Source organism: Cataglyphis hispanica, chromosome 9, assembly GCF_021464435.1.
Source record: "Cataglyphis hispanica isolate Lineage 1 chromosome 9, ULB_Chis1_1.0, whole genome shotgun sequence".
Classification (NCBI taxonomy): domain Eukaryota; kingdom Metazoa; phylum Arthropoda; class Insecta; order Hymenoptera; family Formicidae; genus Cataglyphis; species Cataglyphis hispanica.
Window position 1 is genome coordinate 6,303,500 of NC_065962.1, and position 27,213 is coordinate 6,330,712.

Sequence of the window (27,213 nt, forward strand, 5' to 3'; positions counted from 1 at the left end):
AACTGATATATATACCTACATCAACATAATTTAAAAATATAATGTAAAAAAATAATTTATAACAGTAATTGCGATAAATTGGATCAACCAAAATAAACTATATATGATTTTATAATTTTATTTATTAAGAAATAATAATTTTCTTTAAATCTTTTATTGCAGTAAACATATAAAATTTTTCTTCATTATTTTATAGCATACATACAAAAATATATGTGTAAATTATTACTGTAAGTATTATTACACTATAAATTACACTATGTATAATATATGCTTTTTATATATTATACAATATTATTTATATATTCATATGTTATTTAATAAAAAATGAAAAATAAAAAATATTTCAAGAAAAAGTTTATCATTTTACAAAGAAAATTTATATAAAATTTCAATTTATAGTTACAATAATATATTGTTAAAGTTGTCGCTCTGCGATTCTTATAAAATCTCGCGATTTTTATAAAATTTCTTATAAATCACTTGTCGCGATAATGGAATGTCGGAATCTATCTATTGGTTTTTAGGCGCTCATCACAGTCTAATTGAAATTGTTGAATTAAAATGCTTTTCTAGATCTTTTAATCTTCTTTAATAGATTTTTTGATGCACAAGAGGCAGATGACGGTGACGGTTAGATCAAGCGCGTCCGAGAACCATGGCTAGCAATGCCATACGCACGTAGACTCCATTTTCAGCTTGTCGAAAGTAAGCAGCTCGTGGATCTGTGTCGAACTCTGTACTTATTTCAAAGACACGTGGCAGAGGGTGCATCACCGCCATTCTTCTCTTTGCGCGAGACATCAGTTGCGGGGTAACAATAAAGTGTCCGCACATCTGTTGTATACAATAATAATTTTAAAAATGTAATATTATACAAAGCTAGTTTAAAAGTTGATTGTAGTATAAAGTGTGCACTTTAATTCTAGATATAATTATGTCAATTATATATTGTTAATAATTTTTAACAATTAAATATCTTTTTTTTTCTCTCTCCCTCTCTGTTTCTCTCTTTCTTTTTTTAGTCCACACACATAATTTTAAATAAAAGAATGATTATTTTCGAAAGGAAATGCTAGATATATTACAGATATATTAAGGGCATCAATTGAGCTTATAAAAGACATGCAATGCGAAGTATGATACATGAAGCGGTGGACTTTTTATTACAGATTTAATGAAACTCGAATAAAATGTCTTAAAGACCCACCTGATGATATTCCTCTTGCGTGACAAAACGCTCGCGTTGTATTCGGGTCATGTAAAGAACATCGGTATCAGGCAGAGCATCCTCTAAGGTTGAAAACTTTTCTTGGGAAATTTGACGTTCAGCCACGTAATTAACAATATGATCTGGCATGCCTAGTCCAGGTGGACTCACATAGCGAAGCTCGACGTTATATAGAGTCAGCAACCTGTATCAACATTAGAATTTAATAAATGATATGTATAAAAAAAAAATATTTTTAGTCCCATAAATAAATGTAGATATGAGAGATAATTAGCGCATAATATTCAAAATTGCATAATTTTAGAATTTATGCTTGTAAATAAATTTAACGTTTTTTATTTATTTATAATTCCGTTAATTAGAATTATATATATATATATATATATATATATATATATATATATATATATTATGTTTGATTTTTATTAGTATATTGTATTTTTCAGCAATATATTTGACAAAATTTATATTTTAAATTTAAATTTTGTTATTATAGAAACGTGATTAATATTCTAAAGATTTTTTATTATTATTTAATGTAAATATCATGTTTGAATTTAGTTGGATATAATAATTTTATTGTTTTATTTTATAACCCACAGTCTTAATTTTCATGAGGGATTTTCTAACAAATTCAAAATTGATTTTTTCTTAGCAAAAATATTCAAAAATTTGCTACTCCTCCATTTACTCCATTTACTTTTATATACTATTGTGAATATTTTATTAATGTACATTGATGATGAGAATATTTTGCAAACACATTCAGAATTGAATTTGTTTAACATAATTAAACATATTTTTTATGACACTATATTTAAATTCAAAATCAAAAAATATATGTGCGTATTGTGATATCGTTTATAATATTAAAATGAACTATATATTCTTACAGATGACAATATTCACAGCTATAAAAAATATTTATATCTGCAGTTAAAAAAACATTTGATTAATACAACATAATAATGCATAACATTTTATTTTTTGTAATTTTTTATTAGCTACTTGAACAATCAGAAGTTGAACAAGATCTTTTGGTTGAACCAACCTTGCGAGAGAGTGAACAGTCCTGCCGTGTTTTAAATCTCCTACCATCGTAATTGTAAGGCCATTTACAGTTCCAAACTCATCTCTAATTGTAAAAATATCGAGCAACGCTTGTGTTGGATGTTCGCCAACTCCATCACCGGCGTTTAACAATGGTTTCCTGCAATGCAGCGCTGCTCTCTGTAAATTGTTATTTATATATGGTAAAATATCGGAAAAATGCATATATATATATATATGAATATGAAGATATTTCTTATATTACTAAGTTGTAATTTATACAAATAGGGTGATTCTAAAAATAAATATGAAAAATTTTAGATAATTCTTTATCGAAAATTAAAGGGTATTTCATATAGACATATTGAAAATTATTGATTTTACAAAAAAAAAAAAAAAGAAAAAAAAGTTTCTAATGCATATTTTTAGATGATCACATTCTGGCCCATTAAAAAGTTCTAAGAAAAAATTAATAAAATTTTAATAAAAAAATCAGTAAAATTAAACATTTAAAATTTTAGAAATAAATTTATTGAGAGAGAGAGAAACAGTAATTTTGTTAATTATAATTGTAATATAGTTTGAAGAACTGTTTGCATCTTTTATATAAACACACACACACACGCTTATTTATGTGTAATTTGAATACTCACAGCTACCGCACCCGGCTCTGAATGTCTGAGTACAACAACATCCGCGTATCCTGCCATGACTGCTATAGAATCTAAAATTAATAAAACTCATTGAATATGTAATGATTTATAAAAGCTTAGATTATGCATTGTTTTTATAGATTGTTTTTGTACATTGAAAAAATTATATATATATATATATATATATATATATATATATATATGTATGTATATATGAATGTATGTATGTGTAATTATATATAGATATTCTATACCCCAACACGCTCTACGAGGAGATCGTGTTTTTGTTGCGAAATATCTTTCTACAAACCTTCTAAGGTTTCTCCTTTTTTTACCGACGATGTGGAACCATCCATGTATATCACGCGACCACCAAGACGTTCCATGGCGGCAGCAAAACTACATGATGTTCTCGTGCTGACCTCGTAAAAGATGGAAGCCATAATTTTTCCCTAATTATAAATAACACTTATATAATTTCCCTCCAAAGTAAGAAAACAATATTTATATTATTTAGAACCAAGACGGTATTATCATAATTCATTCATCATTGTCGTATTTTCAAAATTACTCGTAAAAATATCTGCTATATATAATATAAAATCTTTAATATATATTTTAAAATAGCAATATGCCATGTTAAAGACAAATAGACAATTAATGTTATCAATATATATATATATATATATATATATATATATATATATATATATATACTATGTGATATATTTTTACAATTTCGTACAATAATATTTATAAGTTTTTATAATTGTTTTTGATCATTTTTAATTACCTTTAAAATATGATCCAACGGTCGCTCCTTCCTAATAACATTTCGGAAAGTTTCCGCAAGATGAAATATATCTTTTAATATTTCTTTGTTAAATATGTCTACAGTAAGTACATGATGCCCGATTAAACTGCTGCTTGCATGAACGGTTGGAATAGGTGCGACAGCAGACGTAAGAAGATTCGGATTACTGTCGCTTTTGTATCTGGTAAGATTGCTAATTGGCAATGGTGAGATAGTCCTTTGAGAGGGTAACACCTTAGAATGTTCCCTTGTGTCGCTATCCAGCGCAAAATGTACACTCGATTTGTGCGATGCCTGTTGCAGGAGATGCGATTCTAACAACATGGAAAATAAATTTATAATTTTGCATTATATCTCGTTGTCTATAATAGAAAGCTATGAATTGTTTTATTCTGACAAGGCATGCAATGCGAAAAGTAATATTGTTGCATTTGGTCTTTTATTTTATTTGTATAAATTACTCGGTTTAAAAATGTAGCTACGACATATCTTAACATTATTCTACACACACAATATTATATGTATATGTATGTATAATATATGTGTATATTCGGTCTCATAAAAAATAAATATACATATATAAATATCAATTAAAATATTTGTAATTAGACAAGATAAATTCTTATTAATAGAAAAAATTTTAGAAATATGACAAATGTACGTATTAAAAAAAAATTATAAAATTCTTTGAAAAGATTTTTTTTATATTATTCATAATTCTTCAATATCAATTCTTTTAACATTGTCATACCAATTCGTTCCTCCTCATATAAATCAGCGACGTATGCACGATCAGCATATATGTTAGATTTTTCATTTGGCGATAAGAGACCGTCCAATAATGGCAATGGTTTACAAGTGGCATCTGTAGATAGAGCGGATGTCATCGGTATGTGATGCGTCGGTGGGACTTTTGCCTTGTGTTGTACATCCCTAATGTTTTGCCCGAATCCAGGATTTATCAAAACTTTTCCCTCGACATAAGCGACCTCGCCTCTCAAGACTACTCTATGCACTGAACCGCGAACCTTTATGCCAGCAAAAGGTGTCCATTTTGATTTGCTAAATGGCATTGCTTCCGGAATGATCCATTCGTCATCTAGATCGACCTCGACATATGTGTTACGTTGATCGGGAATGGAAAAGATTCTTTTGGGATTTCGGTACAATCTGTCAATTATGTCCTGCACAATAAAAAGAATACAATAATTTTTTAGTGATTCAATATTTTTTTATACTTATTTTAACTATTATATAATTTTTTGCTGAAGAGAGAAAGAGAGGGAGAGAGAGAGAGAGAGAGAAAGTTTATATAAAACATTCTCATCTTATTTTATGTGAATTACAAAAATATTATTTTGATAAAATTAAATTTATAATATTGAAAGTATAAATTTAATGTGTAGTGATTAACAATAGAAAAAATTTTCTATTTTTATTATTAATTCTAGAAATAAATTTTTATGCGATATAAATGAAAGATTTATTATCAGAAAATTAGACATTGTTAAATAAAATATAATAATTTTGTAATATCGTAATTAGAAAATTTTTTCCAGAATCTCGTCAAGAACACAAAATGAATTTCTGACAAACTACTTTAAGTTTAAATCTAATATATTATATTATTATTATTCAACAGAAATTATTTCCGAATAAAAAAAATTATGACAATAATATGTCCATTTTCATAAAATTTAGTCAAAGGATTTTTCTTTACAATAAACTTGTAATAGACATCTTTACTTATTACATCATATTAAGTATAAAAATTTATCTCCCGATCAAAGAGTGACGTATATAACAGCCGCGTTCGTTATCGAGAAAATGCTTATCAACATTCTTTATTCGTTACGTCAGTCAAGCGTTATTGAAAGTTTTATAATACACTTGAAAAATAAAATACCTCCATAGTCAATCTTCCTTCATGCACACCATTAAGTAACAGCGGTAGCATTGTTTCTAGCCCGGGAAATCCTGGCGGTGGTTTCTCGGAAGTCTTTTCTTGCGCGGTATGTGGAGCTTAAATACAAATCCGCGTTTCAAAATAAAAATGTAAATTATACATTTTATTTCTAAAAAAGTTATCTACGTGGGCAAGTTAAATATAAATTTTTTCCAAAGCACTTTATTCGATCAAAATATTTTTAGCTCACACCCACGTCATTTTTCTGTATAGTTTCCACTAAAATCTAAACATTTTTGTCACCGGATTGACAGTTTTTTTATTTTCGTGTCATAAAAAATAGTGGGACCTATCCAAGGCCGATTGCGCACTTCTTTCATTATTCTTTCATTATTTTTTATGACATGAGAATAAAAAAATTGCCAATTCGGTGGCAAAAATGTTTAAATGTTAATGAAAATTATGTAAAAAAAATACCTTGGATATGCGGAAAAATATTTGCATCGGGTTAAATGTTTTGGAAAAAGTTTATATTTGATTTATATTTGACTTGCTCATATATTTTTTTTCTATTGAATAAATGACACATATGCACAAGCAGTAATTTTATGAATTATCAAAACATTCATTTTTATCAGAACACTAATTGCTTATTATTTCTAAATAAATGCATATCCGATATAATATCATTACCTCAGAACAAAAGGAATATTCTTGTATGTCTTAAAAGCAAAATAAAGTAGATGTTATATGAACATGAAACATTCATTTTTTTATCTTTGAATTATAGAATAATGTTGATTGTTATCATTTCAAGATATTGGTGTTTTTATTTTACTTTCAAATTATAGCGCAAATTTAAATTTAAAAAGTACAATTTGTGTCACGTAATTGTAGTTGCAATCAAAATTGAAGAAATTATGAGAAAATCTTTACGCACCATGATCGGTTGCGAAACAATCTATAACATCCAAATTGTCCCAAAGAGCCTGTTGGTCCTCTTTTGTTCCCAGAGTAGGTCTTACCTGACCTCTTTTGCTGCCGATCCGATCCAAGTCATCTTGGCAAAGGAATAAATGATGCGGACATACCTCGCACGTAACTGCCAATCCCTGCAAGAATATAGAAATGCAATATATAAATGAAATTGATATTTTTAGAGAAATACTTTATCATTTAAAATCTAAGAATAATTTTTAAAATATAAATTTAAATACTTGTTTTCAATTTTAAACATAAAATTTATAATCATATTAAAAAAATCAACTTTTAATTTTATATTTTTATTACAATATATTATCTCAATTTTTACTGTTTGTTATATATTTTTTTATACAAGTACTTTGATTTTATAATTTAGTTAAATTTACTTTTATTGTCAATAGATATTATTAATATACTCACATGTTCCTTAGCAGCGCGTATAATTTCTATTTCCTCTTTACGTGCCACGTGACACACGTGAATCGGCCTGTTATGCAAACTTGCTAGCAGTAAAACCGCGGCTGTAGTTTGTCCTTCCGCATGCACGCACAAAGGATATTTTTTAGGCCAGCTTTCAAAATGCTGCAAAAAAAAACAAAAAAATATAGCTTTATATTATACAATTACTAATATAAATTTTACGATAATTACATATTAAAACATGAATACTAAATTAGTAAACTAGACTTGCTAAAAGACAAAACACACGTATATTGACACATACAATTTGATTTTATTTCTTATACCTTAATCCAAACAGTAAGATCCGTGAGACGTAGTGTCGTAAATGTCTCGTTCAGGTACATTTTCAGAGCAGCAGCGTGCGGTGCTATTTCTCGTGTGATATTATAGTTGTCCGATGAGGCGCCAATAAAGAGTGCATAATCGCAATGTGAACCAGCAGCAGCTCGCTATTCCAATATAGGTAATATAAATAATTTAATTATAATATAAATAATTTAATTATAATATAAATAATTTAATTATCTTATGATAGCAAATTATTTAAAATATTTCTTAATTAAAAATTTCCCAAATTGTGAAACTATTTACAATATTAGATGAGAAGGAAGATTTTTTTTCTTTACAAAATATGTAGAGAATCTAACTAATTTTAAATTATTTATGTAAGATATCTCTGTGCGCGCACTAATAAATAAACGTATGTGTAAATAGTTTCTTAATTATAAATACATGATAATTCATTTTCAGATCATCGCGTAGACACAGAAAGAAATATTTCTTTTGTCCTTTTAAGATACTTTTTACATGTTACAGTCACCTTCTTGTAGCCATTCGTAGTTTAGTAACGAGTTTCTTAAATATTTATAAATAAAATGTTTTATTTAATAATTTAATTACATTATGTCATAATAAAAGAAATAAAATAATATAAATTAAATAAATTAAATAATAAAGATATAAATTTTAAATAGATTTAAAAGTTTCAGAGTTTGAGACGTACATGTTCTTAATATTAGCAAGCATACTAAAAATTTTGATGTTTTTTTTATTATGCTCGATATTATACATCTAATAAATGATAATTGCAAGAAGCATATAGCAGATACCTATAGATTTATCTATTTAATTCTAATTATGAAAATTGCTATTTGCATTGCGCATTTTTATCAAAAACACATATAATATAATTTGTAAATAATATATATATATATATATACACATATTTGAATTTATATTTACGAGAGAGAGAGATATTTCTTTTTTTATTTGATATAAATAAATATGTTTGCAATCTTTTTACACCAATGTAAACAAATGATAAAACAATTTCTCACATATTATATAAAAATAAATTTTGCTGAAAAATATATAAATTCTTACCTCTTTGGCGATGGCAAAAGTCTGGTGGTCCACCACTGCTGGGTTAGTATTGGGCATTGCAAATATCATCGTGATGCCTCCGGCGAGCGCTGCCGCGGTACAAGAGGCGAAATCCTCCTTGTGGATCGCTCCAGGATCACGAGTATGTACATGCACGTCAATGAGACCGGGTAGTCTGATCATCCTACGCGACGTCACACAATCGGTATATGTTTTCATCCGCGGTGCTTTTCCACCGATCATTCTCATCGCCTATAAAGAGAATAAAATATTACATACGTATATAAAATTCTACATTTATCATAAATACTAACATATTTATATTACACGATTACATAATCTATTTAGCTCGTAATATAGCAATCATTATATAAATGTATTTGAATAATTAGCGAGAGATATTGTTTCTTTCGATAAAAAATTATTTATGTAAGAATGAATTAAAAATTAATATTCTTCTTCTAATAATACAATTCTAACATATTATAAGCATCATTATATTTTATAAAAATATTTATGTTAGAATAAATTTTAATGAAAGCAATAATTTTTTCTTTTACATAAATTTATTTTTCCTAATATCTTATCAAAAAATTCATTGAACATATAATTAACGTTATCTACTTTGCAACACGGTTGCGCCACGTCAAGAAAAGTTATTTTTTAGCTGTTTAAATAAAAGAAATGTTATCAATAAAAATTAAATAAATTATCAATAATTTTAAAAGAATTATTTTTACTATTTTGTATACAGAACTTTCAATAGAAATATTAAATTTGTTAAAATAAAATTTATGTGCACCTGTCGTAATTTTATTATGATATGATTAGAGTGTAATCTGATTAGTTAGACGGCATATACTTACATTATGCATTTTTATAAAAGAAAATACCAATAGATGTTTTTAGAATATCAACATATAAAAATATTGGACAGATATATTAGACAGATTCGGAGTAAATTTTAATTTTTAATCATAAAATGTTTCTTTCTGGTGTGTAAACAATGATATTTATATACAAAAATTAATAAATATAATGCTAAAATATGTAATTTCTAACAATGTAAACTTTGTACTTAATATATTTTATCTATAATGTAACCCAAATTATACGAATAAGAATGAGTAATGCAATCTTATTTATCAAAAATGGTCTTTGATCACTGACGTAAGAGTGATATAGAATGTTGTTTTAAATAAGGAGGTAATGGTTATCTAAGCTAATTTTATTCATTATGTTTAATCAAATTAAATAAATTAAATATTTTTTTTTTCAAATTTTAGTTGCTTTTTATCGTATTTTTTTTAAATATATATCGTTTCTATATATTTATTTAATACTTAATACTTAAGGCATCCATACAATCGAAAATAAGAAGCAGGGAATTTTGATATTAAAGATATAAGAGATAAGAACTAATTTAACTTTTGATAAAGTAACTTTCTTTTCAATTTTTCCAAACCTATGTACACACCATATGGAAAATTGAAAAGAAAGTTACTTTAACAAAAATCAAGTCAGTCCTTAATATCTGTTCTCTATTTCTTATATTTTCGATTGTGCGAGGGGGTGCTTTATGCATGCAATATTTTATATTTAATATTTTTGCTTCGAGATTCGAACTTAAATACTTACCTCGACTAGAAGCTTCGCACATTTTACGTCCGTAATTAAAGGCACGGAATAATCGATTGCTAGCCTTCTCGTTCGATAACCATGTGTCATAAAATTGGAAACGCGTCGTGCACCACCGTTTCTCATCGGCAGATTAATCACAAGATCAAATTGCTTTTTTGACAAAAAGTCAGCAAGATGTCGAAGTTCGCTCGGACTAGAATCCTCATTCACGGCGATATTTTCAAACGTCCATTGCACTGGTTCTACCTGCATTGCAAAAACTCATTATAAGACATAACAAAAAAAAAAAAACTGAGATAATCGCATGCAATTATAAATACTCATAAATTGTGATAAATGTATGAGATAATCTTTAAAGCATATATATATATATATATATATATATATATATATATATATATATATACGCTATTTTTTATATATTTTTTTCATTTACCAAAAGAAAGTAAAATTGTTTTTCCCTGAAAATAATTAAAGGCATATTAAAAAACAATATTTATTTTGCAATTATGCATTATATTGCTCTAGAATTAATTAATCTGCAATTTGTCGCATTATTCTGGTAGATATATAACTAAGGAATTTATTAACGCAGATAAGATAATCATCGCATTTTTATCCACCTATTGTTATACGTGATAATATTGTTATATATTATAAAAGACGAATTAAATTTGTTATTCGTGTGCATTAACTATAATTATAGAAAATAATATAAAAATTTTATTGTGTTTCAAGAGACAATATATATCTGCGTATGATGATTTATATTTATACGTCATCTAATCAATATTGTTAATGTAAAAATAAAAGAAAGAGGATTACTAATGAATAATAAATAATAACTTTATTTATTAATGAATAATAACTTATGGCTGATATATACATATATTATCTTTGTAATTGTACGTAATCTATGATTATACGTAATTATACGTAAAGCTATGATAAGAAAATTGACAAGGCCAAAGCTATATCGATGTGAATTTTTACAAGTATTTTATGCCAGAGCTTGCTTGTCGATATCTAATAGTAGATTCCTCGATTAAAAACGTCACAGCGATAACGCCCGAGATAGCTATTTATCGACACCGCTATCCCGCGAGAGAACTACTATCTCACCGGTCATCGACGTGTTCTTACGCATTCACACATAATGCCGTTTTCTCGCTATCGCTGACCTTGAAATTAAGATGAGAAAGTGTTGGTATAGTGAATCTAAGTGATCCATAGTGAAGCTGCGTGGTGTACACGGTGCGCACTAATTATAGTTGCTGAAGACGCGCTTCTCACGTGGAGACACTCGCCACGTGGCCGTCTCTAAAGTGATCTCTATTATATTATTGAGTGAAAGAGAAAATGGGAATCTGGAAATCAAAACCAGTCAAACAACCTAACGTATCCTGCAAACGATTAGATGAGAATGAAGATGTGGAATTGCAACTATTGAGGAGAACCATCGTGAAGGATCCTGACACTTTTATTTTAAACAATCTCATGATGTGTGTCCAGTTCTTTGAGAATTACGAGGAGTAAGCATTTAATTTTTAACGGTGATTCGTTGCAATTGCGAGATAATTCGTAACACTTGTCATCAAGAGTGCATAGAGAATCCATAATTTGATATAATATTCAATTGTTGTTAATATATTAATAAATAAGAACAATTCTCACATAATGCAATTGCTTATTTAGTAAATCTTCTTATTCACAAAATTTAAAAAAATAAATATATATCCATATAAATTGTTATATTATAAATAAACAAAGCGCAACAAAGTGAAACTAGTGATAATTTATTTATAGAAGATGACTGTATTATTCATACGAATATCATTCGTATAGAGAAATTTTTTGAAAATACTTCCGAATTACCTCGTTGATTTTGCGATTTTATTGATTAAAAAATATCGATATCATTCATCTTGATTTAATCTAATCTATAAATTTAGGCTACATATAAAAGATATTCTTTTCATGATATCAAGATTGGCCAAAGGAAGTGTATTCCTATTCTTTACATTGTTTTCGATTTTTAATTCCCAATATAATTAATTGCCTGTCGAGATTATTTAAAGTTGATGATCACCATATTTCCGCTTGTTCCTGCATGTGTCTCCTTAATAATATCTTTTTATTTATATAAATTAAAAAGTTGCCAATTATATTATTATATAATTAAACTAAATATTTTATTTAAAATATTTAACTGAATAAATTCGACATAATTCAACGTAATTACAGTCTTAAGGGAGGAAACCAGTAACGGCTAAAAAAAGGATATTTTTAAGAATTATTTTTGGTAAAAATTTGGTTTTTTTTTTAAATCACTTTATTAACATCACAAAATACATAATTTAAGATACTTTTTGTGAAATTTTTGTAAAAAAATATTAATATTTATAGCTACAATAGCCGTCTCAACAAAAACGGGCGCATAACTTCCAACGGAAGCTCTAAAATAAAAAAAAAACAAATATTTTCTAAAAATATAAGACAATAGCTTCATTTACACGTATGGATTAAAAAAAATAATTTATTACAAAATAGCAAATTTTTTAACAAAAAAGGTCCAAAATTGGTGAGAATTTGACTTCTATTTTTTAATATTACGCAAAAACTAATTATTTAGTCGAAAATTTTATATGTGCAACTGAAGCTATTGTCTCATATTTTAAGAAAATACTTGTATTTTTTTTTTTAAAGCTTTCATTGTTCCGCTATGCGTGCTCCTGTTTTTTTTTTAAGATGGCTCACAATATTGGCTATTGTAGCTATAAATATTATTTGAATATTTTTTAATAAAAATTTCATAAAAAATAGTTCAAATTATGTACTGTGTGATGTTAATAACGTGATCTAAAAAAAAAATATTCACTAGAAAAAAAAATAGTATTTTTTTAGTTATTATATTGGTTTTTTCCTTTATACTGTCATTTTTCTTATTTCAATGTATAGAAAATTATTTGTAAAACAAATGTTTTAAATATTTCTATTCTCATGTTTTAATAAATTATAATAAAATAAATATGTGTGTACACAGTTCACACACAAATTTCAGTGCAGACATATATTACATAAACTTTCACAATTATTCATGGTAATAATGATAGATTGCATTATAACAAACTACTTTAAATATTTTTGCAGAGATATAATTCAAATTAAAGAAACTCTGGCATCGTCCTCTGAAGCTGAACTAAATAAAATACTGCCATCTCAAAAGCATGTTTTATTACCGGATATTCTTCAAGAATATATCGCGCACAATATTATCTTTACTTCGAACAGGCAGACTGGCGAGCCTATTGTCGAACCATTGCAACCCATTCGTATTTATATTGTACACAACAATATCGAAATTACAGAACAGCAATATCAACCAGAGTACAGTAGCCTGAACAATGGGATTACGTATAATATGATGGTGCAATCGAGTAAAAATTCAGGTAGATAAAATGTTTCAAATTATAAAGTTTGTATAGATTGTTTCCGATTCTTCATATTTTTTTTCACAATAGATTCATAGCTCAGTCTAAATTTGCTTAGCAAGAATATCTGGTGCAATATCAATAGTTTGAGTTAAAAATGTTTTTTCAAACTTTTAAGAGAAAAATAAGTAAAATAAAAAAGTTTCTCTCTCTCTCTCTCTCTCTCGGTTTACTTTATTTAAATAAGAATTTGACAGAATTTTATATTAATAAAATTTTTATTTACAGATTGATTAAGAATAGACATTTAAGTGAACACAATAACAAGATTTTTTATAACATAGAAAAATTTTGAAATTAATATACAATAAAATAAAAAAGTATATATATAAAAGTAAATATATAAAAAAGATAAAATCTTAAACAAATAATATATATGTATATAAGCCGAAAAACACAGAGAGGGGAAAAAGAGAAAAAAACCTAAATAAAATTATTTCTATTCTTAATTAAATTCTTTAATTTTAATGATTTATTTCTATAATAGTAGACATAGATTAAAAATTTATAGTACTTTTGCTGAGTAAAATTGAATTTTTTTTAAATGTAAAAGAGATGACACATAACTCATATGACGTTGTTAAGAGAAAAATGTTTTTAATAATTTTAATAGATTTTTTTGTGATGTCTAAAATTATGAGAATTCTGTCAATAGGGTACGTACGATTACAACTTCTCGATGAAATGCCATATTTGAGGAATCTTAGGAAAAAGGAAGATATTGATGAAACATACAACGAAAGCGATGACGAGAGCATTTACAGTCGAAAACGAAACGATCGTAATTCAAACATGTATTCTCGTCAGATAAAGAAAAAAAGTTTTCAGACCATTAAGAGTAGATCTTTATCCAATTTACATAACGATGAAACGATATATGAAGATCAAAATATATCAAGATCACTCTCGCGTGAAAACATTTGTAATAGAACTTCATCCAATCACATGAAAACCGATATATCTTCGGAAAAAACGTGGGCGATATGCGAGGAGCTCAGGAAAGAAAGTGAACAACGACCTAGCTCTTCGAAATCAGTAAAATTAAAAGTCTTTAAACCACCGAGCAGCGTGAGTTCCGGCTATGGTAGCGACTCGAGTTATCACACTGAGACTCGTAGTACAAAGATTAGTCGTAACATAAAACATAATCAGATGAGCGCGTCAAGCAAGATATATCCAAACGCGATGATCCCGCCGCAATGCTTCGAGGAAGTCAGGATCAATAGCAGAGGCACTATTTACAGTGCGAAAAGGAGGCCATTACAAAATAGCAAGCAGATTCTCCTCAGAATGGCCGAGAAACAGTCTGATTGCGAGGCCTTCTACATTAATAGTAAAATGTTTATGAGCTATTTTGTCGAGCTCTTTGTAAATCAGCTGGCCGAGCCGCTAGGTTTCAAACAAAACGATCAAAATTACGTGGAAAATTCAATTATCCATTGTAATAAAATGATAAAATCGCACAGCCTCAAATTGCATAGGATCGAATCTTACGAAATCACGCCGACAATATGGCTGCAATGGCCGGAATCCGCTATGGAATGGTTAGATCGACCGAGAAGCACGTGGCCTAATTATAACGATATTAGCAAGGTGAAGGATTTTGGTTGTTATGTGATACCCGAGAATTCTCTAAACAAGAATGATCCTTTGAGACATGAAAATGTCAAAAAGGACATACATCAAGAAATCGAATGGCAGCTGACATTTCCAGCCGCGGAACGTTATCTAGAGACTTGCATGACCCGCTCTCAAGTACAAGTGTACTTGATCGCGATGATGCTTCATAAAACATACTTAAGGCCAGTCCAGGACACTATGCATGGTCTGACGATTTCTCATATCAGGAACAAGCTGTTCTGGTTGATCGAGGAAGACGATCGGCCCTCGCAGTGGCCTGACCATAGGATCGGTGAGTGTCTAAACAAGTTACTGATGAGTCTTTATCGCTGCGTCAGCCAAGACGAGCCAACCATGCCTGACTATTTCATCCGTGACAAAAACATGCTTAGCAAAGTGTCGCGCGAGCATCTGTTGCGCAGCCAGAAACAATTGAAAAGAATAACTGAGAATCCTATTATGTACGTGTTCCACGCAATGGAGAACATCAAGCATAGTAATAAATTCTTCCCACGATTGGACTTTGCGAAGTTATTCAAGATACTGACAGTTCAACCGTGGTTGGCCGTAGTTAGCCCGACCATAAACATATCGAGAACGACCGAGGAGTATCATAGGGAAGAGATTTTCAATAGATCTGGTGGATTATGGGACACCGCTCGAAAGAAGGAACAGCAAAATTATAGTACGCGAGTTGTTACGAATAAAACGCTCATCACCACACGCAAGGCCACAGACTTTATCGTCGACATCTCGGTGAGTTCCTCAAGATGATAAGATTATCAATTGGAGTATGTAATGAGCAATCCAGCATAACACATCACTATCGTAAACGATTACGCTAGACAAAAAGCCAAATCAATCCATGATCTTACACGACTCTCCACAAATCTAATCTTATCTTCATTCCTCTTTGTGAGTTGGTAGATCAAGAGTCACGGCCAACTTATATTCGCGTCTCTCATTTTTCTTCTTTTTCTTTTTCTTTTTTTTTTTAGGAACGCTGTGCCAAGTTGGAAGATTTGAGGCTGGCTGCTCTGTTGGATTTCTTTGTTAGACATTTTATAAAAATGGCCGATTGTTGTCATAAGTATAGGTCTTATCAACAGAAAGTGGTTTATCTCGATCAAGCCGATCGACTCTCGATTATCCTATCGGATCTGACCAGATACAAGGACGACGCTAAGGCTTATCGCGACAAGATCCACGCTTTAAGAATAAAAGCGGCGACAAATTCAACGAGATTACCGAATGAGCCGCCAGAGACACCCAAAAGAAATGTAGAGCCTATATTCGTCGGTAATTTGAAAGATCGTTTCAGGCTGGATGAGCAACCGCAATCTAGCCATGAATATATAGAGGAATACACAGATAAATTCACTTGTGAAGTACGATTTAAAGATGAGGAAAACGTGGAAAAAAATATACAAACTGCGAATGCTACAACGAGCAAAGAAGGTTCTTATACGTTGAGAAAGCCTGTATCGAAGAATCAAAGTGACGACGAGTCGACCTCAGATACAATTCAAAGAGTAGTCTCTCTAACAGACCATTTAAGCGAAACAACATATATATGATATATGTATTTATTAAAATTAGGTCTTATCTCTATGATCTACTGAAAGGACAAACGTTAGTATTCAATGTTTAAGGCGGGTCCCCTGATTAAAATAATATTCATTATTATATTTCGAGAGCGATCGATAATCAATTTAGTAAGTAATCGAGGAAGACTGAGCGTATAGCCTTGCAAACTGTTGATATTCGATCATTGTGTTATGTGCAAGAGCGAACAGAGTGATAACTAATAATTAAAATATAATTTATAAAAATATCTAATTACTGCGACACAGTTAGGTTTGAGTCGCTTTTGTAAAATAATATTGTTATTATAATATGGAATATAATTTGTAAAGTAGATTGTGTGTGTGTGGGTTACTAGATTAGATATTTCAAACAAATTTTTTAATCAAAAATATTCTAATTTAAAAAAAAAAATCGTTTTATATCTCATAATACATAATCTTTCATTTTTTCAAAGCACCATTATCAATTTTTATATTTTTCATTATAGTTAATCTCATTAATATTTTATGATAAATGTGCTTTATTAAAAGAGTAAATTTATTATATCATATTTCACTATTTTATAATTTTTAAATTGCAAAAAAATTATTTGGTAAAAACAATTAATCAATCATCTTTCTCATAAATATCTTATTTTTTTAAATTATCCTTGTAAATATGATATGTAAATATGTATAATTATTCTTTTTATGTATGTGATTGTACGTAAAAGTGATTGAATATTATATTCAAAAAGATATAGATATAGAAGATATAAATAATATAAATGCTTTTTTTTACTTACTTCGACTCCATGCTCAGTATAAAAATCGGCGGTACCCATGCTGGCATATAATTTGTATCCCATGTTTTTCAAATTTCTGATAGACCCAAGTAACTCCATTTTATGCTGAAATGCGTGTAAAATCGATTATTTTTATCTTTATTAAAAAACATATTTTTTTAAATACATTTTAAAGACTGAACGATGTAATTTACTGCTTTGTCATATAACAGTAATAAGAGATTTTTATTATAAATATTATTAATATTAAAAATCTCCAAGGAAGTAAAATATATGTGCTTTGAAAGCAAATACATATTTTAATTATATATATATATATATATATATATATATATATATATATATATATATATATGGGAGAAATTGTGTCTTTTTTTACAATAAATAATAAATAAATTATATATCGTCTATAAAATTTATTTATTATTTATTGTAAAAACAAGACACAATTTCTCTCATATACAATCTAATTACCTTAAAACTTCCTACAGAGAGCAAGATACCCCTTTGAGGAATGTGAAAACCGGTGCTTATCATGCCTTTCAAATAAGCTTCGTAGCGATTTTCACCGAAACAGGCTACTTCCCCAGTAGATACCATTTCCACGCCCAGCATCACATCAGCACCTTTAATTGAACCGTACAGATAATAATGCGGAGAATAAAAATGGTAATGATTATTTTACATATATTGTATATGATGATTTTAGAGAACGATGGAAGGAGAAAATGTATGCGTGTGTGCGTATGTTGCATGAAAAAATAGAATCGTGAAAAAAATTAATAATTACTAATTTGTTTTAAAAAAATGTGACAAAATACACTCAATATTATGACAAAATAATTTCCCGCTTAACATCATTTCTTATATGTTATAGGCTAACTACAATAATATTAAATAGTATTTAGGCAATAAATTTAAATAACTCGAAAAGCACGAGCTTAAACTAATAAAAGACAATTTGAAAGAAAAATTAATTAAGCAAGAAAAAGTAAATTTATCTGAACAAAAATATGAAGAAATAATGTGAGATGTAAAAGCACAAAAATATATAATAATAATGTAGCATATTAAATATATATAGAATACTGTTACTTAAGTATAAATTTTTCTATAAAAATTTATACTTAAGTAACATCTAAATGCCCGAAATTTTTACCAGCAAGTCGGGAAAAGGAAAATTGCGGCACTTTCACTCCAACTTTTCCACAGCCAGCTAAAACGTCCACAGGCTCAACTGTTTCGCCGACGATTAAACGGGTTGCTGTCGCGACAAAGTCATGGTCTAAGGTTTTCGAGACAAAAGGAAAAGATCTGGATACTCTTACGTTACACTCGATCACTCTTAATTCATTATCCTGTATAAATAAAAATGTTATTAATTTATTAATTTCTGTTAAGAATAAATTTATATAATATAAATACGAAATTAATATGTAATTAAAATAGTAAAAAAAAGTAAAATATAAAGTTGTTATTATTAAAAAAAAAATTTATATATATAATTAATATTAAAATTATATTTGTCTTTTTTACCTAAATTGATCAATTTTTAAACACACATAAAAATTTAGCAATATCCACCTTGGCAATTAGTTGCATGTTGAAAGGACCGGTGACTCCCAGGGATGCCGCGACTGCTTTCGAGATACTTTTTATCTTCGTCAGAGTTTGCGCATTGATATCCTGTGGTGGCGTTACTAATGTAGCATCTCCTGAATGAACACCGGCATTTTCGACATGTTCAGATACTGCCATGCATAATATAACTCCTTCATAAGCAACGGCATCGACGTCGATTTCTTTCGCCTCGAGAATAAATTTCGATATCACTACGGGATGCTCTTTGCTAACTTCGCTCGCGCTTTTCAAATAAGACTCCAGATCTTGATTTGAATAGGCAACATTCATTGCGGCTCCACTTAGCACATACGAAGGCCGAACAAGGCATGGATAGCCAACTTCCTCGCAGAATTCAATGGCGGATTTCAAATTCGTCAATTCTTTCCATCTTAAACAAGGAACGTTGCACAATTAATATAAATTTTTATATAAACTACTAAAATTATAAATTACTAAAAAAGTTACTACAAAAATGGGCTATTTCCAAACTGCTATAACTCAGCAAATAATCAATTTATTTTTTCCTAATTTTATGTACAATGCTTTTTTGCAGAGTTTTAAATTTTAAAAATAGCCCAACTTTAAAATGTCTCTTATTTATTATTTTTTTTTTAATAATGTATATTTATTGCACGCATACCTAGGTTGCGATATACCAATGCTATCGAGCATACGAGAAAATTTAAAACGATTTTCAGCACCATCGACGGACTCTGGTGATGTTCCAAGGATTCGAGCCTGTTGTCTATGCAGATCCATTGCAATATTATTTGGTAGCTGTCCACCCATCGATAATATTATACCTTCTGGGCTCTCACAATCATATATGTCCATTACCACTTCGAAGGAGATTTCCTCAAAATACAATCTATCGCTCATATCGTAATCTGTACTGACCGTTTCTGGATTATAATTGACCATTATTGTCTTACGTTCAAGATTTCGCAGTTCACGTAGGCAACTCACGGCACACCAATCAAATTCTACTGAACTGCCGATCCTGTATACTCCGGAACCTAAAAAAGAAATAATATATATTATAATTTTTAATTTTTTGTAATAATATATCATTTTATTTAATATTAAATTTATTTTTTAATCTTATTTATATCAATAATCATTAGTCGCGAATCATATCCCATTTATATATAAGTTATATAATAATTATAAAATTATAAGTTATAAAGTTATATAATAATTATAAAATAATTATAAAGAAAAGCCATAATAGGAGAGTTGTTTCTAATTTAATTGAGTATATACACGATGTTAAATCAGGAAAATTATATCTTTTCTTATTTTAAGAAAAGTTTTGTTTGTTGTAATTATTTATATATAACAATTACACAATGATTATATATTATATATATATATAATATGCGTTGTACCTATCACCATTGTATATCCGCCAGAAAATTCCACATCGTGGCTAGTGCCATTGTACGTTAAATAAAGATAGTTTGTAGTGGCCGGCCATTCAGCAGCGACTGTATCAATTTGCTTGACCATTGGTCGAATATTATTCTCCTGTCTTTGTATTCTGACAGCTAATTCGGAGCTCTTTACCAAGGCGGCGATCTGCTTGTCCGAGAAGCCGTTCTGTTTTGCGCCCAGTAGCAAGTCGTGCGAAAGTTTTGTACGATCGATGTTTTCTAAGAGTACATAATAATCGATAATGTTCTTCATCTTTTCCAGAAACCAGCGATCTATCTTGGTGAGCTCGTATAATCGATCGATCGTATAGCCGGCTTTGATCGAAGCAGCGAGAACGAACATTCTTTTGTCGGTCGGTTTCTCCAAATCTTCATCGTTAATCTCCTTCATATAAGGATCGAAGCCATTCACATTTTCGTTAGCCATTCTCAAAGCCTTCTGAAAAGCTTCCTCGAATTTACGTCCAATCGCCATAACTTCACCTACGCTCTTCATGGAGCTGCCAATCTGAAAATATTTATTCGATATCATATTTTCATTTAATTAGTTTTTACTTTATCGTGACGCTTTTAAAATGTTATTTAAGAAACTATATATATTTTCTCTCTTTCTAATATTGTTTCCTAAAATTAAAATTTAAAAAATTATTCAATACCTTGGTACTGACGCGATGAAACTTGCTAAGATCCCATCTAGGTATTTTAACTACACAGTAATCAAGACTCGGCTCAAAACAAGCTGTTGTTTCACCAGTGACAGAATTACGAATATCCGACAAGCGTATTCCAAGAGCTAATTTGGCAGCGACGTAAGCCAGAGGATAGCCGGTAGCTTTACTGGCTAGAGCCGAGCTTCTAGACAATCTAGCGTTCACCTCGATAATGTAATATTCTTCGGAGGAAGGGTTGAACGCATATTGTATATTACATTCTCCGACGATGCCGAAATGCTTAATGACCTTAATAGCGGTTGTTCGTAGCATATTATATTCTTTATTGGACAATGTTTGACTCGGCGCGATGACAATCGATTCGCCAGTATGAATGCCGAGGGGATCGACGTTTTCCATGTTGCATACCGTGATACAGTTGTCGTACGCATCGCGGACAACCTCGTACTCTACCTCCTTCCAGCCTTGCAATGATTTGTCAATTATTAATTGGTTGGAGTGAGCTAAAGCTTGTTGAGCTAGCATCCTTAGCTCTTCCTTCGTATTGGCAAAACCTGATCCAAGACCACCGAGCGAAAACGCAGCGCGCGCCATTACGGGATAACCCAGTTTCTCAGCGGCTTCTAATGCCTATTTAAAAAGAAATGACATATATATATATATATATATTAATATATATTGAAAATAAATACGTTAATTTGTTAAATATAATATTCTGTTTTTACAAAAAAAATTGTGAATATTATTGAAGAATCAAAGATCTCTTAATAATTAATTCAAGTATCGCAAATATTTTCCGGCAATCAAAAATTTTATTAAATATGCCGGAACACGATATTTCTGTACAAAATTGATATGAGACAATCGTCTCATGTCCATTTCATAAAATTGTAATTCTACAAAATTGTGAGAGACATTTTAATCTGTAAAAAAATGTTGCCAAGTCATTTACATACCTCTTGAACGGAATACACGGCAGCACTTGGTGCGACTCTTTCATTTATCTCGCTGACACGCTCTGCAAATATCTTCCTGTCTTCAGTCTGTATGATTGATTCGATTGGTGTCCCTAGGATTTTGACGTTGTATTTTGCAAATACGCCGTTTCTTTCAAGTTCTACGCCGCAGTTAAGGGCAGTTTGTCCACCAAATGTTAATAGTACGCCATCCGGTCTCTCTGATTGTATCACCTAAAATAGATTATTAAAAAAATATTATTTTTTTCTCTTATAAAATAATTTAATATTAATAAATATATTTATTATTATAATATTATTATAATAATATTATTATAATATTAAATAAATATTCGCATATCTTTGATAGGAGATATCAAATTGAAAATTTACACTCAACAGGACACTCTATGTATAATTTTAGCGATGTTGTCGAAATAAAAATAAACAATTATTAGGTATTATAGTGATAAGTGATAAATCATTAATTAAAAAATTTAGCTAAATCTTAAATTTTTTTAAATGTATTTAGCTTACCTGTTCGACGTATTCTGGTGTAATTGGCAAGAAGTACACTTTATCAGCCATGCCTTTTGACGTTTGTACCGTGGCGATATTAGGATTTATCAAAAGAGTCTGTATCGATTCTTCTTTTAACGCTTTTATCGCCTGAGAGCCCGAATAATCGAATTCTCCAGCTTGGCCAATGCTAAGTCCTCCTGAGCCCAAAATTAATATTTTCTTAGGCCGTTCGGGTATAATTAGAGTCGAAGATTTGTCGTAGATTAGCTTTTTAGTGAGTCTATCCTTTATAGAGATCCAAGGATGACCCTCGATTTCGTCCTTCACGCTCTCCAAGAATACATCAAAGAGACATTCAAGGTCCTCAGGTCCTGCTGTGTGTTCCGGATGAAATTGAACGGAGAAATACGGCAGATTTGAATGAACTATACCCTCATTGCTGTTGTCATTAGTATTAGTAAAGAGCACCTCCCAATCGGCCGGTAATTGAGTCGCATCAACGCAAAAGCCGTGATTCTGCGAAGTCATATAACAACGTCCGGTACTGTGATGCGTTGCCGGTTGATTATGACCTCGGTTGCCATAGCTGAAAATGCATGACATTTCTCGTATAACGGTAATCTATTATACTCTGTATCCGTATGACGAGAAAATAATTGTACTCTAATAAAAGAATAATAATATTTCGAACAATGAAGGAAATATCAAGGCGAAAATGTTTGGAGCAAAAAAGTATAATTTATCACAGCTTCAAAAATCTGTCCTCCAAACAGCATTTATTAATCTAATAAAAGTAGTATTGATACCATTTATGCCACGTACTTCATTTTATATGTGATGCAACCAGCAGCTATGGATAGTAATTGATGCCCAAGACATATGCCAAAAATTGGTGTTTTCTTTCTTTGCGTGAAAACCATTCGGATATTTTTGACAGTTACTTCGCACATGCTGGGATCACCCGGACCGTTGCTGAGGAATAAACCGTCGTATTCGGCAGCACCCAAATCATAATTCCATGGTACAACGTCCACACGAGCACCACGTCTTAGCAAACATCTCAGTTGATTGTATTTTAATCCACAATCAACCACGCATATACGAGGATATCCATTCGGATTATATGTTGGATATACATTTGAAAGCGGCTGAAAATCATTTAAAAAATCATATAAAAAATCATTTAAAAATCATATAAAAAATTACTACATAAAAGAAGTATAGGAAAAAAAGAATTGTTTGTATAATGTTATAAAAAAATACGAATTAAATTGTATTAATGTCCTTATAGCTTTATTTAAGAGAATACGAGAATACGTCACGAGTGGGACAATGTCAAAAATTGAAAATTGAGAATTATTATTCGACAAGATACTCGAGTGTTTTGAAATTCATTATATATATATATATATATATATATATATATATATATATATAATGAATTTCAAAACACTCGAGACAAGTGATTAAATAAAATATTAAAATTATTTAGTATTAATGCCAAATATCTTAGTATTCTTTTAAATAAAGCTATAAGGACATTAATACAATTTAATTCGTATTTTTTATAACATTATACAAACAATTCTTTATATATATATATATATATATATATATATATATATATATATATAAATGTTACATTACCAGAGAAACTTCTGCAACAAGATTTCTCTTGTTGGGATCTTCTATTGGAGGTATTATCGGCAGGATGGTTGAGGGTGGTTGACCATAAATTATCCTGCCCAATATAGTACCTTTTTCGCGAATAACTTTTGTCAATGCTCGTGTATCGATCTCATATATTCCAGGTACATTTTGTTCTTTCATCCATACAGATAGCGTCTTAGTTTGCCGCCAATGACTGGGTTTGTCACAAATCTCTCCGACTATTAGCCCAGCGGCCCAAATGCGGTGGGACTCGAACCAGCTATGTCAAAATTAATTAATTTTTAAGATTAGTATTTCCTCTCAAGCATTATTTCCAATATCTCTTTCTCAAACAGTTATACATATATATTACATTTATTTTAATCCATAAACATTTTGCTGAAAATTTAAAATGGTTGTTTGCGCAAATATATTTTATAAAAACACAAGAATAAATGGACTTTATATATAGTTAAATATATATAAGGCAAAGTCTTATGCTCTGTGACAATTTTGATTTGCTCGATCTATATGCGATATATAATGATTAACATTGACACTGCGTGATTTCGTTAACGGGCGCTGAATTAAATTTTGTTGAGATCACTTACTATGGTATGCCATTCTCATCCTTCTCGTCACCAAAAACACCGTAATTTCCTATAAGCGGATATGTCAGCACCAGAATTTGAGCATGGTAAGAAGGATCCGTGAGTGATTCTGAATAACCAACCATACCAGTCTGGAAGACTGTAAAAATAGTAATCATTTTTATATAATACACACGCTTTATCTTACTTATGCAATATTTATGTTTAAACGCAAATCTAATATATCTAAAAAAATGCATCTCTGAAACAGTGACATTTAAGAAGCCTTATAAATTTATATAATTTCCATGTTTTATTTTGTATTGCTCTATCGGAACAAATAAAAAAAAAAAATAACGTCGTAAAGCATACATCTTATTGCTAGTATTTTATTGATCGTAATTATATTTTGCAAGAAAATGTCTGGAGGACTTTGAGTTCGATCAGTTTTAATGTTTGCATCTATTGACGACGGTTATCGACGGTTCAGATAATATTCATTTTAAAACGTTAAATTGAATATTAATAGAATGTAAACACAAAAAAATGCAAAGTCCCATCTATATGGATATTTAAAATCTATATTATTATTTTTGATATCATAGAATATGCAATTTAACAAGAAGATTAATGTCGCAATATTATTAAGATCAATTAATGCTGAATTTTTTTAATCAGAATTCATTGTAATTTATTATAACACAGTCATATTAATTTTTTATCCATTTTTATTTCTACAATCATAATACAATCATGCAACGTATATGTAATATTTAAGTAACTCTTTCTTTTATTAAACTTTTATTAAAAAATATATATAGAAGTGAAAAAAAAATTATTGTATAAGAACCGCGGTAATTCGAGTGCAAACTTGTTATATTTTACAAAATTTTTAGTTTCATTAGAAAATATACATTAAATATCAATGTTATAGATTATTTTTTTAAATATACTATACGTATATACAATATATATTAAATATTATATATATGTATATATACATTATTTTATTTTCATTAATTAGTCTTTCAGAAATCTTATGATTATAAAATAAAAATTTTTGTTTTTTCTTAGAGTAAAAAAAATTGACAATCTCCGAGAGCAAAATCTCCAACAACAACAAAAAATCACTTACGTCATGAAAACGTTAAAAAGCTATGTGTCAAATTGATAATTAAGAATTGTTTGTTGTTTGAATAAAAACTGTTGATATGCATAATTATTTAGATTTACTTGAATTTATTGACTTTTGTTAATTTAAGTAAATCTAAATTAATTATTCTAATAAATTAAATTAAAAAAAAAATTAATAACAACTGGCATCAAATTGTGAATAGTATTTAAATAGTCTTTCACTGTTGCAGCTTTAAAAAGTTTAAAATGTTTCTAATCTGATTTAATCATTATTTGGGCAATATTATTCATTGATTTGATGTGCTTTTAAGAACAATTTATATTGTAAATTAATCTATTGATTAATTATCAATTATCACATTTATTTTTATAATAATTTGACAAATTATTGTCAAAAAACAATTTTTTATTGCATGTATTTATTGTATCAATTTTTAACTTGTATTTAACCGGCTTGTATTTAACTGTTACAAATATCTAAGTTACAACACTTTATTCAAATGTAATTTTTGAGTATTTAATATTAAGTAGTAACATTACTTGCATATATATTATTAATATATGTTTAATAATATATTTAAAATAAAATATGCAAAAGCTTTCTATATATATTTTCTAGCTGTAAGAGTCAAAGAATAATGTCACTGCATCTATTGCTATTTCTAATATATATCAATAAGTTTCTCTCTCAATGAAAGAGCTTCTCTCGTTAGAATGGTGGATAATATTTTCGCAACCACATGCAGGAAGTTGATTCTTGAAGAGCAACTTGCACGTGTACGCGTGTGGCTCCGACTTGTAAAATAGGAGCACATGTTCGATACAAAACTCACCAATTTCACCATCAACGGATACATCGGCCCCAAATTGTTTTCCCAAAAAAATATTACCGTCTTCTAAAAGAAGGTAACAATCACTCGCGCCATTCGGCCCAATGGATGCGTAACTTGGCATTTTTAATTGTTGTCGCGTGTTTTCTACTCACGTGCTGCCGACACACTGCGTGCGTCGTGAGCCGGGAGCACGCT

General features: G+C 29.3%; 2 protein-coding genes across 2 annotated transcripts; one reads left to right on the forward strand and one right to left on the reverse strand.

Annotated features, from left to right (window-relative positions):
• Positions 1-140: 140 nt before the first annotated feature.
• Positions 141-27,213, reverse strand: LOC126851941 (CAD protein). Its single transcript, XM_050596281.1, has 26 exons — positions 27,019-27,213; positions 25,073-25,211; positions 24,459-24,741; positions 23,634-23,959; positions 22,827-23,397; positions 22,290-22,523; positions 21,319-21,963; positions 20,618-21,170; positions 19,870-20,245; positions 19,191-19,617; positions 18,766-18,964; positions 18,081-18,232; positions 17,607-17,711; positions 10,122-10,370; positions 8,484-8,735; positions 7,385-7,549; positions 7,059-7,220; positions 6,595-6,766; positions 5,655-5,770; positions 4,500-4,932; positions 3,728-4,062; positions 3,245-3,386; positions 2,935-3,005; positions 2,283-2,461; positions 1,211-1,415; positions 141-837 (listed from the first exon to the last, which is right to left on the reverse strand). The coding sequence occupies exons 1-26, from the start codon at positions 27,137-27,139 to the stop codon at positions 640-642; spliced, it is 6,810 nt and encodes a 2,269-aa protein (XP_050452238.1). The 5' UTR covers positions 27,140-27,213; the 3' UTR covers positions 141-639.
• On the forward strand, positions 11,214-17,386 carry LOC126851959 (uncharacterized). Its single transcript, XM_050596344.1, has 4 exons — positions 11,214-11,656; positions 13,275-13,573; positions 14,271-15,991; positions 16,234-17,386. The coding sequence occupies exons 1-4, from the start codon at positions 11,484-11,486 to the stop codon at positions 16,810-16,812; spliced, it is 2,772 nt and encodes a 923-aa protein (XP_050452301.1). The 5' UTR covers positions 11,214-11,483; the 3' UTR covers positions 16,813-17,386.